The sequence below is a fragment of the Staurois parvus genome, unplaced genomic scaffold (genome assembly GCF_062004578.1).
Source record: "Staurois parvus isolate SC_StPar_1 unplaced genomic scaffold, SC_StPar_1.0 ptg000109l, whole genome shotgun sequence".
Classification (NCBI taxonomy): domain Eukaryota; kingdom Metazoa; phylum Chordata; class Amphibia; order Anura; family Ranidae; genus Staurois; species Staurois parvus.
The window spans coordinates 1,245,694-1,261,500 of NW_028317905.1; the positions used below are offsets into that span (position 1 = coordinate 1,245,694).

Genomic DNA, 15,807 nt, shown 5'->3' on the forward strand with positions numbered 1-15,807 from the left:
CATCTACTCAAAGAGTTAAAATGAATATGTAAAAAACACCCCCATTCAAAAAGAGAGAATACTCACTTGGGATGAGCTCAGCTTTGTTCCAAACTTGGATTCAGACCGAACCCAAAAGGAAGCGGTCGCCCAATCAACTGCAGCCAAGGCAATCCTCGCCCAACAGCTACATGTATACAAGGAACAGAGATGCTCCTAACAACATTGACCTAATGCCCTCACGTTATAAAGGGCTGCGCAAACTGTTGGCGCTATATAAATCCCGTATAATAATATAGTGAAACGTTCGTTCCAAACCCAAGTTTATCTCCAATACTCCCCTCTCCTGCAGTAGAAGCTGCAGAAAGTCAGCCCATCTCATTTCCTAGCCTAGATGGAGGATGTATAGCATCATCCAGTCCCTTCCACCCCAGCGCTGTCCCTTTAGGTGATTATATTCCGGTTCTTTCAATCATAGATGCTCAATGTCACATGTGGATGTTACCTAGAACAGTCTGGATGCAAATTTAGGCCTCATCCACACAGGACATTTTCTTTTCCCTTTCCTGAACTCCTTTCCTCTAGGGAAGGAGAAAGCAATACAAATGTAACAAAGGACGCGTTTTGCAAACACATTTACCTACTTCTTCACACTGTCATCCACCAAAGCATTTTGACATTTACATAACTCCTCTTAAGAGCCATCCCAATGCTTGCATCAAGGCTGAGGGCTATTGAGAGGAGCACTAAGGCAGGGTGCTGTGATGCGTTAGGAAGAAAGTACGGCACCCTGCTGCCCGCCCGCCCCCCCCTAGCCATGATCTGCCTATATTGTATAGAGAAGCACAGGGCCCATTGATGTCAGTGGGTATAAATAAGGTATTTAATGAACACTGCATGCTGTTCGCAGGGAAGTCAAAGTACAAATGTTTACCCACCCTCAAATTAATAATTTGTATGTCCCAAGAAGGAAACTCTAACTTAGGAATCCACACTTCACAGAGGTACTATGACCATGCAGGATGACTTTCACAGATTTCCCAAGACAGTGTGGAACTTTTTTTTTTGCAGGCTGGCTAGCAAACTGTATTTGACTGCAACTGTTGAAACACTGAAAAGGGAGTAAAACAATATCTCAAAGCTCCCTCCCTGGAAGCACTCTCACCCTGACCGTTACCAAATCCGCACCTGAATCCGGCTGTTGCCCCAGTCAGCCACAATAATGTTCCCATTAGAATCCACAGCGATGCCGGTGGGAGCATTGAACTGACCATTTCCCTCACCATGCGAGCCAAACTTAAAGAGGAACTCTCCTTCTGCACTGTAAACCTACAAAGGGCAAAGAAAAAAGGAAATAAGAATAGAAAGGCCCACATGTGCAACCAACATCCAACACTAATTATTCAAGGGGAAGGAAAATACAATTTAATGACAACTGCTTTACTGTATGGCCGAAAGATTTGTGGACACCTGTCCATCACACCTATATGAGCTGGGCATTAGTATGAAGCTGCCCTGATTTAGATGTTTAACAGCCTCGACTCTTCTGGAAAGGCTTTCCTTAAGGTTTTGGAGTGTGCTTGTGAGAATTTCTGCCCATTCAGCCATAGGAACATCTGTGGGGTCAGGTACTGATGTTGATAAGCGCCAGCTGCTTGTGGAACAAGGACTAAGCTGCTATAAGGTGGAGATCCAGCGTTACTAAGTTGATGTGAAACCAGGTGGCGTTAACACCGATGAGCTGTCCTTTTTGCTGTTAGGGTCCCACGGAGAGGTCTGAAGTCCGGTTAAGGGTGTTGCACTGTATTTCAAAGCAGTGTTGTCAGCCCTGCTAAGTTCTCTTCTGATGAAATAAACACCTCCATATTATATTATGAACTTGCAGTGTTTTTAGCGCTAAACCATGGGGAGATGAGCATTTATTGCACAAATGTACGGAATTGGATTTTTGTATTCAGTGTTGTGCCCTTTTCTTGGAGTCCATTTAGGGACACGCAGTCACATAATACCACCTACTGGAGGATATGGATAGATACCGGCAAACAAAAAGTTCTGTAGGCCAGCCCAGTATAATCCCACCTCCACCCAGCATGCCTCCATTTGTGGGAAGCAGTATCAGAGCATGATCATAAACGTAAAGAGGTGGGACCTGTGTCCATCTATGGACTCCAAGAAATAGATTTTATGTACAAAAATACTATTTTCTTCCTTATCGATTGAAGGACCAGAAGTCATACATTAACTTCCAAAAGGAGTTCAACTTAGTGGTAGGCAAACAGCGACTATCGCTAATAGGCCCAATGGACACAAGACTGGAGGCTGCATGCAATTTAGGAGCCACCTGAAGGACCAAAACCCAAAGCTGGCATCAAATAAGGCCAAACCCCCAGATGGGGCAGAAATAAGTCTGAGGCATGCTGGTAGCAGGTCCTGAGCTGGTCTACATTATGGAAGTCCTGAGCTGGTCTACATTATGGAAGTCCTGAGCTGGCGACATTATACTCGACAATATATGACTGTGTCCCTCAATGGACAAGACTTTTTTTTTGGGCGGGCGTATTATCAAGCAATTATTGACCCTCCCTCTATGTCTGCAATTTAAAAGGGGGTAAAACACCAATAATAACTGTGCTGATAGGGAGCAATTTTATCTAATGTATTTTATAACAGAAGCTAGTTTTGAGTCACTATTGAGTAAATCTATACCTCCAGTCATCAGCTGTTTCTTTCCTCAGGAGCATAGTATAAGGCCGGGTTCACACATACTTAGTTGTTGTAATACACAACGCAGATTATGGGCAGCACAGTGGCTAAATGGTTGGCACTCCCGCCTGTCAGTACTTGGGTCGTAGGCTCAAATCCCAGCCACGGCACCACCTGCCTGGAGTTTGCATGTTCTCCCTGTGCCTGCGTGGGTTTCCTCCGGGTACTCCGGTTTCCTCCCACACTCCAAAGACATGCTGGTAGGTTAACTGGATCCTGTCTAAATTGGCCCTAGTATGTATGAATGTGAGTTAGGGACCTTAGATTGTACACCCCTTGAGGGTTAGGGACTGATGTGAATGTACAATATATATGTGAAGCGCTGCGTAAATTGATGGCGCTATAGAAGTACCTGAAATAAATAAATTACTTGTATTAGCGCAATGCAGTGCCATTCATTCTGAATTGCACCACAATGCATTTGGCTGATGGATGTACTGCACTGCAACAAATGGTACATGCACTCTGCATTAACGCACAATGGGGTGAAACCTGCAGATATGATTGCTTGGGGCACAGCTGGGTGGTGGCAGAATAACTTACCTTAACAGAATGGTTGTGGAAATCCGTCACCACAATCTCATTCTTGTTGTTAACTGCGACAAAATGTGGCCCTGAAAAACAAACAAATAAAAAAGATATTGTACTACAAAGTAAAAAGCTGGATGTTAAAACAAAGACATTGCTTGTCACCAGGACTCCGCGTCATCTGCTTTCTTGTCCAGACTCCACTTACAGAGCAGCCTGTGAACAAAACTGCACCTACTACTAGTGTGTCCATTCTCTTCCTGGCTACTAAACCCAAGAACAACAATGTAATATATTGCAGATCACCAATCCTTGGATGTGATGCTCCATTGTTTCCATTATAAAATTTTGCAAACAGGTAATTTTTCTCCTTCACTGATGTGCATTGATGAAACTGCACTGATAGGCAGCACAGATGGGCACTGATAGGCAGCACTGATGAGTTGGCATGGATAGGCAGCATTGATGGGCGGCACTGATCATCAGTGCCGATCACTGTGATAGCGTGAAGAAAGTGCAGCCGATAAACTGTATTTACAAAGTGATCTGCTGCGTCATTGGACACAGCTGATCATGTGGTAAAAGGTTGCTGTGATTGGCCATTTACCATATAATGTGATCAGCTGTGTCCGTAGGACACAACGATCACCAGCGGCACCGGGTGTGCGCCGCTGGGGGCGTGTGCTGGAATGATGTCCATGGACGCCGTCCCAGAACAAGACAACCGTGCTGTAGCCGTCCTTCGGTAGGGAACTGGCTAAAGAATATATAGACCCAACATTTCATGTTCCTGATAGGTGTCTGCTGTAACATGTACTTAAATGAAAAAGTATTCTGTTCTCTGTTGTATTGCAGGAACACTAGGGATATCACACAAAGGAAGCAAGTCCCCCTGCTTCCCTATTAAAAAGTGACCACACTAAGCATGACAGCACACCGTGGTCAGTTCTCTATTCTGGGAACTCAGTCTGCTCTCCTCCAATGATAAGACTTGTCCTGACACCTCGGCACAGCCATTCGCTCAGAAGACCAGTGTGTAGGCTGTGTCTGCTTGCACTACAGTAGGAGGAGAAGATGCTGCAGGGGACGTGGCTTGCAACATTGTCACTGCTGATTCACAAACCTGTAGCTTGTCAATCAGCACCTGGCCACTGCCTCCGTTGAAACCCTCTGCGAGCTGCAGTGTCTGGAAGGGGAAGCGTGTGAGACAAATGATAGGTCAGGACAGGTAAAGGTAGGTTCTTTGTTTACTTTATAAGGCTTGTGCATTACATAGTAACTGGATGTGGGACATTTTTCAAGAAAAGAGCAGGAAAAAAAAAAGAAAAATTCAGCCACCACATCTAAGGACTGGTAAGCTTCAATATATTACATTTTTATTTTGGGGTTTAGATATGCATGAACTAAGAGTGCTAGTCACTATGAAGCTTGGCCTTAACCCTCCTGTCCACCAAGAACTTCAGTTTGTTTTATTCTGATCACGATTACCATCTAGTGTTCCAGATTGCTGCTTGTCTCCTGGGCTTCGGCCTCCAAACCTTCCCACTAATTTTCCATTGGACTGGAAGATGAAGATGCAGCAGGATTTGTTGTCTACTACTATCAGATGACCATTACGGTCTACGGATACTCCTTTGGGTCCCATCAGACGACCGACACCAATTTTGTTCTGTAGTTACAAGACAGCCAGATAAAACAGAGCCAGAAATACAAAGTCATGAAATATTATTATTATTATACAGGATTTATATTGTGCCAACGGTTTGCTCAGCGCTTAGACAATATAGTGGGAGACAATACAGTAACAATACAGTTCAATACAAGAGAGATTTGAGGGCCCTGCTCCTTGGAGCTTACAATCTAGGAGGGCGGGGTGAGTGGTACAGTAGGTAGAGTGGTTGGAAGAGTAGAGGATACCAGAATTAGCAGAGATAAATATAACATAATATATACAGAGATAAATATAACATAATATATACAGAGATAAATATAACATAATATATACAGAGATAAATATAACATAATATATAGAAATAAAATGAAAGCCTTTACTGGTGTGTGTGTGTGTGTGCGTGCGTGCGTGCGTGTCACAAAAGCCCAACCTGTAAGCATACCTTGAACTTCCCCTCTGGAGAGAAAATGCTGACCCAGCGATTGTCATAATCCGCCACAATGATGTCACCATTTGTGTCCACAGCCACACCTGTCGGACGTTGCAACTGCCCTGGGGACCGTCCCCGAACCCCAAAACGCAACTTAAACTGTCCCTCATTGGAGAACACCTGCCATAGGGAGAATAAAATCAGACCTAGCAAAAGATAATATGGAAGAGGAAAAACCCAGTGGAAACTGGCCAAATCCAACCTCACCTGTATGCATTGATTGTTACTGTCCGCAACCACAATCCGATTGTTACTGGAGGCACAGATGCCTTGCAGGTTGGAGAATTCTCCTTTATCTCGACCACGGGTTCCTAAAAGACACATCTTCCATGAGACTGAACACATTCCAAGTTTTAGCACACTGAAACCATATCTGCCCAAAATTATAACTATGTAACTGTATGAATGTTCAAATTTTTCACCCACCAGGTGGTAAGTGACTAGTGTAGGTATGTGTGTTAAGAATTTTAATTAAATGCATGTCATCTGGTTTTTAACATCCTTAAAGTAGAAGTCCAGTCAAATACTAACGAAGCTTAAACCCACTCCCACCCCCATTCTAAGTCCTATACGAACTGCCCTGTAGAGGAAAGATGTGTATACTTACCTCTGGTCTGGTCCGGTGATCTCCCCAGAAGTCAGCTTCAGTGGAGAGGAGAGATCACAGAAAATGGCTGCAATACCTATACGGTGACATCACCCATAGGCTTAGAATGGGGCATCCGTTGTAGACTGTCCCTTCTCTACACTGAAGCTGGTGCTGGGAACTGATCATGTGACTGGCCAGACAGCCCTCAGATTAGGCAAGTATAGACATCTTTCCTTTACAGGGTAGTTAGTATTGGGCTTAGAAGGGTGGTAGGAGTAGGTTTAAGCTTAGTTAGTATTTGACTGGACTTCTACTTTTGTAAACCTAAAAGAAACTTTGACTTTTCTAAACCCCTACATCCAAAACTCAATTAAGCCAACATTCATACAAATGTGTGGGGAGCCCTGTAGTGTGACGAAGATGTCATTATTACATGAAAAGTGTCCATCATGCCCATCAAACCAAAAGTTTACGTACAAACTCATTTTCTGAAGATTACCAATTGTATATCCAAGATTTCTTCTATTACCACCCTATAGATTCCTCTGCTACCACAAATGTTCCCTACAGACTCCTTTTGCTACTCAATGAGATGTATGGAGGGATGTTTGGCAGGATCTTTGTGCTCCTTCTGCTACTACTAAGATCCTGCCGCAGATCTTTCTACCAACAGAATTGTCCAATAGGATCAAGTCCTGTCTCCCCCTTCCCCCATTGTGGTTCCATCTGCTACCATCAAGATCCTCTGCATAGATTCCTCGGCTACCACCAAAATCTTTCTGTTACTGCCACGATCCTCCCAAAGATGGCTCTTTTACTTTCAAGAATCCCAACAGACCTTTCTACCACCAACAACAACCCCCCCCCCAAATCATTTTACTACCACCAAGATCCTCCTATAGATTTCTCGGTTACCTTCAAGATCTCCTTGTACATCTCATTCTAGATCCTCCCTTAAGTCCCTGATCACATACAAAGATTTGCCTAGAGAATACCTGGCTATCTTCACAACACTTCAATGGATCCTTATGCTTATATAATATATAGATACGTTTTTCTTCATATCTTCAAGCCAAAGTTGAGAATTCCTTCAAAATTTCAAGGTAGAAACTAGAGTCCCTTCCCTGGGATATATGAGTGGCATTCAAGTCAAACCGGGACTTTAAATTGCAGGTATTAAAAAGGTCGCTAGCGTGGTGGTACTACACACAGTAGTAAGTGGCAAGTGTGTCCTATTACTGATAGACAGTGCACATGTCGAGGGCCAGACCAGAGACTGTTAATCAAGATGGCAGACAACCTGTTAGTGCATGAATGGAACAGCGTGTGGTGATAAAGTTTCTTGTTACAAAGGCGTAAAACCCGCAGATATCTACAGAAAACTTCAAGCACTGTACGGTGATGAGATGCTCTGCCACGGTAAGACATTTCAATGGTGTAAACGTTTCAAAGATGGCCGTGCGTACATCAGCGAGGACCCTGGCCATGGTGGTTCCTAGTCCACAGCAGTCATTTCTGTGAACATTTAGCGCATGGAACACCTGATCCTGGATAAATCGACTGTGAAATTGCACAAGAGACTAATCTTTCTGTGAGAACGGTGAACCCAATCATTCATGAACATTATCATTTTCGAAAAGTTAGTGGTGCACGCTGGATACCAAGACAGCTTTCTGCGTTTGACCAGCACAGAAGAGTTGAAGTCTGCACTGCATTGAAGGAGCGTAAAAAACGGCCTGCTTTGATTACTAATAGCATCCTGTTTCTCCAGGACAACGCACAAGCTCATACTGCTCACCTCACTATGTGTATATTACAGCAACTCTGGCTGGGAGGTATTGCTACATCCCCCTTACCTCACGCCAAGCCATTTCCACTTGCTTGGACCCCTAAGTGTTCCTTGGAGGTCAGCAGTGCAGCACTGATGACAAAGTGAAGCAGGGTGGTTCAGGCGTACTGACAAATCTTTCTATGCCAAAGCTTTCCAGGCATTAAACGCTAGGATAATGCAGGCCATACATGGTTCGAATTCCGAACAATTTTTAGTCCGAAAATCAAAAACGTTGTTCGCTCGGTAATCCAATGGTGCCATCAATGATTTTAAAAAATTGGCCGACCAAGTCATAAAGTTCACCCCATATAATTGGCAAAACTTCTGTTTTTTTTTTACAGGTCACGGCTCATGCGCATATTCTTTTCGGAAAAAACGATCATACAATTTTACCATCATTGAGTTGTAAATCAGTACTTTTTCACAAAATTTTCCAACATGCCCGATCACCAAAAGGGGAGGAACCACAAAAATTGGCCGGTGCCATTGACCCACTAACAGAGCGAAAATCAATTATTCTTAGTTCCGATTTTCACATGAAAAAAAAAAAAAAATTGGTCGAATTTTGACTCATGTATGGCCGGCCTTAGTGAATAAATGTAGCAGGGGAGTATGTAGAAAAATAAATGCAGTTTCCACTCATTGAAATTTGGTCTTATTATATAAACTCAAAAGTCCCAGTTTGACATGAAGGCCCCTCGTATTTCCTAACCAATAAAATTTACAAAAAAAAGAAAAAAAAATTATCCACCTTATAAATTGTAAATTCTAAGCCAGTCCCCCTTTCTTCATCTTCCCTTCACAATTCAAGTCTCTATTTACTCACCAACTCGCAGGATCATCTCATCTTCAATTGGGTTCTCTTTCTTCTTATTGGTGCTATACATACTTGATGGTCTCCTCACAGCCTTCTGTCGTATGTGCCCTCCGCTGGGCGACTTAACTCTGCGCTTGACATCCTCTGGTGAGGCAGGAACATCCCCAGGTTTTACAGCTCTCACCCTAAATGGACTCCCGCGTAGTGGTTGCCCATAAAGCCGCAGGGACAGTTGGTGCTCTCCTTCGTGACGTGGAGTATAGAGCACCTCATAAGTCCCATTCTTATTGTCAGTCACCTCCCCGTCATGGGTGGCTCCATCTGGACCAGTCAGCTGAGCTTGTAGGACGGCATTGCCACTTCTGACCAACTCTCCATCTTTGTCTTTAGTGGTGACAGTGACAGAAGTTTGTTGTCCCACCAAGGCTTGGCGCAGACCCTCCCCTGTTGCAACTGATGCATAAGCCACGGCGCTAGTAGTAAGAAGGGCCCCTAAATTCTGGAGGGATCGGCGGAGGCCATCAGTCTCTACCCGGAACTCAAGCTGTGGGTTCTGCTGAGGGTGTAAAGGGAAGTCACGAGAAGCCAATTCATTCAACCGCTCGCTCATTTGCTTCCTCACCAAGAGGACTTCCGTCTCTGAGCCATGGCCAAGAGCCTGTTCCGTAAACCGCATACTGCTCTCCATATTGTCTAGGCCTTGTCTCAATGCTGATAGTTGTGCCTGAAGAACCTGGAATTAGACATGCAAAATAAGAAAAAAAATATTCCTTACAGAAACAAGAGGACAATGACGGTGTATAAAGGTGCAGGTTACGCAGACTTAAATGCAGTCGTATCTTTCACCATTCATCCAAGTGTCTTCCTCAGCTCAAATGAGTGAAATATCTTAACCACTTCCAGTCCGGACACTTTCACCCCCTTCCTGTCCAGGCCAATTTTCAGCTTTCAGCGCTATCACAGTTTGACTGACAATTGCGCGGTCAAGCAACACTGTACCCATATTAATTTTTTAGCATTTTTTTTTAGACAGATAAAGCTTTATTTTGGTGGTATTTATTCACCACTGGGATTTTTATTTTTTTTGCAATGTAAATGAAAAAAGTCCAAACATTTTGAAAAAGGGTTTCTTATAAAATTTTGCAAATAAATAATATTTCATCATACATCTTGTCCAAAATGTATTCCGTTATCTTTTTAGTGAATAAAAAAAATAACCCAAATTAGTTTATAACCAAAAATTATAATTTTTAAACTTTATATATTTTTTTTACATACTGTCACCCTAGCAGTACAGTGTCACCATGGTGACACTGTACTACTTGTGGGGGGTGATGAAGATTTTTTTTTTTTTTTTTATTACACTGATTGCTTTTACACCCATAAATGCTGTAAAAGCAACCATTTCTCGTTCTCTCTCTGCATTCTTGCAGCCATTGAGAACTACTGTGTGAGTTGTGATTGGTCACAGCTTGTCACATGGTACAAGGCTGTTGTGAATGGCCCTGTACCATATGACCTCTGTGATCATTCACAGATTTCACACATAGTAAGCAATGATGTCAGAAGTGACATCTTGTTTATTACTCTGCATCTGATCACTGATTGGCCAATCAGTGATCACATGATCGGGACCTGGCATAGAGGTCCTGTACGACGATCGGCGTTCCACTGTGTCCGGAGGACACAGCGGGTACCGGATCGTGGTGCTGTGCGCTCCCAGGGAGCGCGCACAAGCAAGGAGCGGGGAGGCCGTTTATAAACACCCACCTGACCCTGCACTGCCACCGTCCGGCCGTTTATATACAATAGCCAGACGAGAGGTGGTTAAACATTACTAAACCAATCCAGCTGAATGGTACAAACTACTACTAGCCATACCATGGCCTGGATAAACGGGAACCTTCACAAATACTGGTCTAGAACACTTTACAACAAAGATCAGTGTCATACTTTGGATAAAGCTGGGCATCTATGAAACCCACATTTTTTATTGTTTTGGAATCTATGTCCCAAAGGGGAGATTTTCATTCACCTCATGTTCTGGTGACACAACAGGTAGTGGGAAAAAATCTCTTCCTTCACTTTCAGTTCCATTAGCAACGACCAACAGAAGAAAAGAAAGGATGAATATCCCAAATGATAAAACAGAACAATATCTTGGGATATGCGTTTAGGAGTTGCCTAGCTCTACTAATTTGGGAGTTGTTTAATTTATTTATTAGGAACGTCAGATACAGCCAAAGCGTTTCCCTTCCTCAGATGGTTGCACTCAATATTGTCAGTATATGTCAAAGTTCTTGGCTCCATTTTAGACCTAATCCAGGCCTTTTAGCAAACACTCTCTAGATTTTATTACAAACCATTGGTCAAGCTCTTAAGATGCAGGAAGCCACTGCCCCGAAACGTGTCGACTGTATCGGATGTTCTTTTTAAAAAAATATTTTAAAATCGAATTTGCGAGCGAACTGAGCATTTGTACTAGGCATTCTAACCACACATTTAACGATTGATCATCTAATGAGCAATTTCTCTATTATTATCAGAGAAGTAGCAGTTCTAAAACTGGAACCAGATCCACACAAACTGTACTTTCACCTCCACCCCTCCATTTTTTATATATCCTACCCACACCGCCGATCGCGGCCCCCGAATGTCAATCACAGGGTCCCAGACGGTGAATGCCGAGGATCACCAATGGGGAAGAGGTCTGCTCTGCTTACCAACAGTCCTCCTTCCTGTCAGTTTGGGCACACTGCTCTGGATGGCTGAGCAGAGCCATCCAGAGCAGTGTGCTTTACAGTGAAGCACACCCCCCACCCCCTAGTAAAACACTTCTAGCACACAGTTAACCCTTTAATTACCCCTTATTGTTAACCCCTTCCTGCCCAGTGCCATTAGTACAGTGCCAGTGCTTTTTTTTTTTAGCACTGATCACTGTATTGGTGTCACTGGAGATGCCAGTGACACCAAGTCAATTCCCCTCAGTGTCAAAATGTCCACCGCAGTCCCGCTATCAGTCGCTGATCGCTGCCATTGTTAATAATAATAAAAAATATATATACTGCCATTTGCAAACGCTATAACTTTCACATAAACCAATTCATTTATACATACTGGGATTTTTTTTCTTTTTAATTTTTTTTTTTTACTGGACATGTTTAACCGCTTCCACATCACCCTATAGTAGAAATACTGCTACAGGGCGGCATGGGTGCACAAAATCACATACATATATATATATATATATACACACACACATATATATATATATATACACGCACACACGTGATTCGTGCTTCCGCAGTTTTTGCGCCCCTCCAGATAGCGTCAGATTGCCCGTCAATACACCAGTCATCACATTTAACTCCTTGATTGCCAGGAGCACGCTCATGCACAATAAACCTCCATTGCTAGTATAGTGCCTGAATGGATCAATATCTTTGATGATATCAGCGCTATACCAGCATTCACATTACTATAGTATCCCCAAAAAGACAGCGTTAGCGGGATCAGCACTGGCACCTGCGTTTGGCCCTTACTCTTACCCCCCCTTTCTCCCCCAGCAAGTGCAGTGTCCGTAGGTCACAGTCACTTGATACACTGCACACAAAACCGCAGTGTTCGCAGAATCAGGCCTGATCTCTGTTAGCACTTGCCAGCAAATTTTTTTGTAGCTGTTCAAGACGTCCCTGACAGCCAGGTGCTCCGTGGAGAGTCCCGTAAGTGCAGTACAAGCTGGTGCAGTGGTGAGCACAAGTAGTGTCCCGCAGCCACCAAGAATTTGCACACAGACCCGTAGAGCCCGTAAAAACAAATATTACTATATTACGCAGAGTAAATAGATACCAAACATGTCACACTGCGCACATCCATGCAACAGCAACAGGTGACATAAATATTATCCATAGGCAAGGTTACCACTTTATATTTATGCAGGAGGTCTGGTGATAGAATTATTGCCCATGATCTGACGTTTGTAGTGACACCAAACATGTGTGGGACAACTGCTGTTTGCGTGGGTGTGGGACCCACGCACCCGTTCGTCTTTGATTGTGAGTATTTTAATTTAATTTATTTATTTTTTATTATTATTTAAGTTTACACTGTTGCTTTACATTTTCTTTTAATCACTTTCATTACTGTCACACACCGGCTGGTCGCTCGGGTCTCCTGGTGGGACGGGAGATCCTGAGCAGGCGGCGGAGGGGGACATCCCCTGCCACTGCTTGTAATAGCAATCGAGCGGCTAGTTAGCCTCTCCGATTGCTATTACAAGAGAACTGACCACCAGCTGTAAAAAAACAAAACAAAAAAAAAAAAACAAAAAAAAAACCACACCACACGGTGCTGGGGTGATACCTGCAACTGAAGGCATCACCCCATTACAACCACTTGAAGATTAGTGACATACCAGGTATGGGACTGGTCGGCAAGTAGATATATTAGAACTAATTCTTATTCCAGTTGGCACAACGCTACCACATATCTACCAGCATTACATACCTGAGAGAGGTTCTGACTAAATGTTGCCCATTTTATCTAAAACTAAAGGAAAACATTTTGCTTTATAAAAACACTTAAATCACTCCTCCAAAGTTGATGAAAGCCATCATATTCTACACACCAAGAACTTCACCTGAACAAGCCAAACTTTGTCTGCAACATGGAACCCACATGACCTGGCAAAAAGCAATGCTTATGTTCTTGCCGGTAGCGCTTCACCTGTCTGGATGGGTGTTCACACTTCGCCACACTGTTGAGGGGACCAAAGCCACGGTCAGCTGGATTATAAACTTGGTGTCATTCAGAGACACGGATCACATATTGGTTGTCAAAATACTTTATTTTGGTTGGGATGATCCCAATCCTCAAAAACTTGATCTATTGTCTCCTGCCTGCCCTCAGGGTGGCCAACACCTTTTTGGGACACAGGAAGTCATATACTGCCAGTCTGTTTCCACTGCCTGCCAACAGTGACTTGGTCACCTCCAATGGCCTGTCCCTATGCCTGCTTCCTGCAGTTGGGTTTGTAAGTACCCGAGGCCTTGCCTTCAACCCAGGGCTAGGATTCTTTCCATTTTGTAGTGAAACATTGTAGACACAGGTGGGGCCAGTCCTGACAGTTTATGACTTCCTCAAGTAATCACCAATCCTACTGATTAAAGACGTTGTAGGGACAGGCAGCCAGAGGTGACCACGTGACTGTAGGAGTGGGAACAGACCAATAGCATATGACTTCATGTGTTTCTCAATACATGAGCAATAACAGGATTTTGTTTTTATTACTCACCCTAAAATTATTTCTCTGAGTTTGACCAACACAGCGTCGTCCATTCTTGGACACATTGTCTTCCATTCTTGACCATAGGGTTATATCGTCACGTACAGGAATAGGACACTAGGCGCTGCCTATGGACAGTCCTGGCTGATACAAACCCCCTCTCTGCATAGACAATCCAGTTATAACAAGCAGGGTCAGAAAATAAGAAAAAAAAAAAATTCATAGGCGGATGGGTGCTGTGTCCATCAATTAACTCAGAGAAAGGGATTTTACGAGTAACAAAAAAAAAAAAATCCAGTTTTCTCTTTCGTTCATTGACGGACACAGCGTCTTCCATTCCTGACCATAGGGACGTCCCAAAGCAGTGCCAGGGAAGGGTGGGAAAAACCAAAGCCAAAACCAAGCCAACAGGCGCTCAACAGGAACACAGCTCAACCAGAAAAAAAACCCCACAAAGAGAGAACAGAAACCTCAAACAGTTGCCTGCAATATGTTGCAGCCAAAACATGCATCTGAAGATGCCAAGGCTTACAACCTTGTAAAATTCTGTAAAGATGTGCACAGATGACCAGGTAGCCGCATTGCAGATTTGAGACACAGACGCCTGATGATGGAAGAGGCACTAAGTGCCTGGAGAGAGTGTGCAGTCATGGGAAAAGGAGAAACCTAACCCTTAACCACTTCCATACCGGGCACTATTACCCCCTCCCTACCCAGGCCATTTTTCAGGTTTCAGCGCTCTCACACTTTGAATGACAATTGCGCGGTCATACAACATTGTACCCACACTAAAATTTTATCATTTTCTTTACACAACTAGAGCTTTTTCTGGTGGTATTTGATCAACACTGTGGTTTTTATTTTTTGCTAAATTAACAAAAAAAGACAGAAAAATGTGAAAAAAAACCCCCACTTTTTTCTTTATTTGTTATAAAAGTTTACAAATAAATAATTGTTCTTCATAAATTTAGGCTGAGATGTATTCTGCTACATGTCTTTGGTGAAAATAACCCAAATTAGGATGTATTATTTAGTTTGCAGGAAAGTTATAGAGTTCACAAACTATGGGATATATCTGAAAATTGATCAATCCTGAAGTACTGACAGCCAATCTAATTTCTTGCGGGCCAAGAATGTCAGAACAGTACAGATATCCCCCAAATGTCAGAACAGTACAGATATCCCCCAAATGTCAGAACAGTACAGATATCCCCCAAATGTCAGGACGGTACAGATATCCCCCAAATGTCAGAACAGTGCAGATATCCCCAAATGTCAGAACAGTACAGATATCCCCCAAATGTCAGAACAGTACAGATATCACCCAAATGTCAGAACAGTACAGATATCACCCAAATGTCAGAACAGTACAGATATCCCCCCAAATGTCAGAACAGTACAGATATCCCCAAATGTCAGAACAGTACAGATATCCCCCAAATGTCAGAACAGTACAGATATCCCCCAAATGTCAGAACAGTACAGATATCCCCCAAATGTCAGAACAGTACAGATATCCCCAAATGTCAGAACAGTACAGATATCCCCCAAATGTCAGGACAGTACAGATATTCCCAAATTACCACTTTTTGCAAAGTAGACAGTCCAATGTATTTCATAAGAGTCATGGCGAATTTTTTGAAATGGTAATTTTTTTTTCCATAATTTTTCAGAAAATGGAAAAAATTAAAAAATGTATTTTCACTATTTTTTTTTTTTTTTACATACTGTCACCAGTGCAGTACAGCGTCATCATATAACTGGCATGGCAGTGATCAGGGACACTGACTGGTGACTGTATGAAAAAAAAAAAAATTTATAATTTTTTTTTTATTAGTTTTAATTTTTTATTAA

The 15,807-nt window shown here is 43.0% G+C and overlaps 1 protein-coding gene across 1 annotated transcript in view; it reads right to left on the reverse strand.

Annotated features, from left to right (window-relative positions):
- Nucleotides 1-15,807, reverse strand: part of TRIM3 (tripartite motif containing 3) — a 47,575-nt gene that overhangs the window by 2,278 nt on the left and 29,490 nt on the right. The window contains exons 6-11 of the mRNA XM_089671635.1: nt 8,679-9,402; nt 5,640-5,743; nt 5,385-5,552; nt 4,759-4,939; nt 3,286-3,356; nt 1,168-1,308 (exon numbers count right to left, since the gene is read on the reverse strand). Of these exons, the coding sequence (XP_089527761.1) occupies nt 1,168-1,308; nt 3,286-3,356; nt 4,759-4,939; nt 5,385-5,552; nt 5,640-5,743; nt 8,679-9,402 (1,389 nt within the window). The remainder of the gene's footprint in view (nt 1-1,167; nt 1,309-3,285; nt 3,357-4,758; nt 4,940-5,384; nt 5,553-5,639; nt 5,744-8,678; nt 9,403-15,807) is intronic.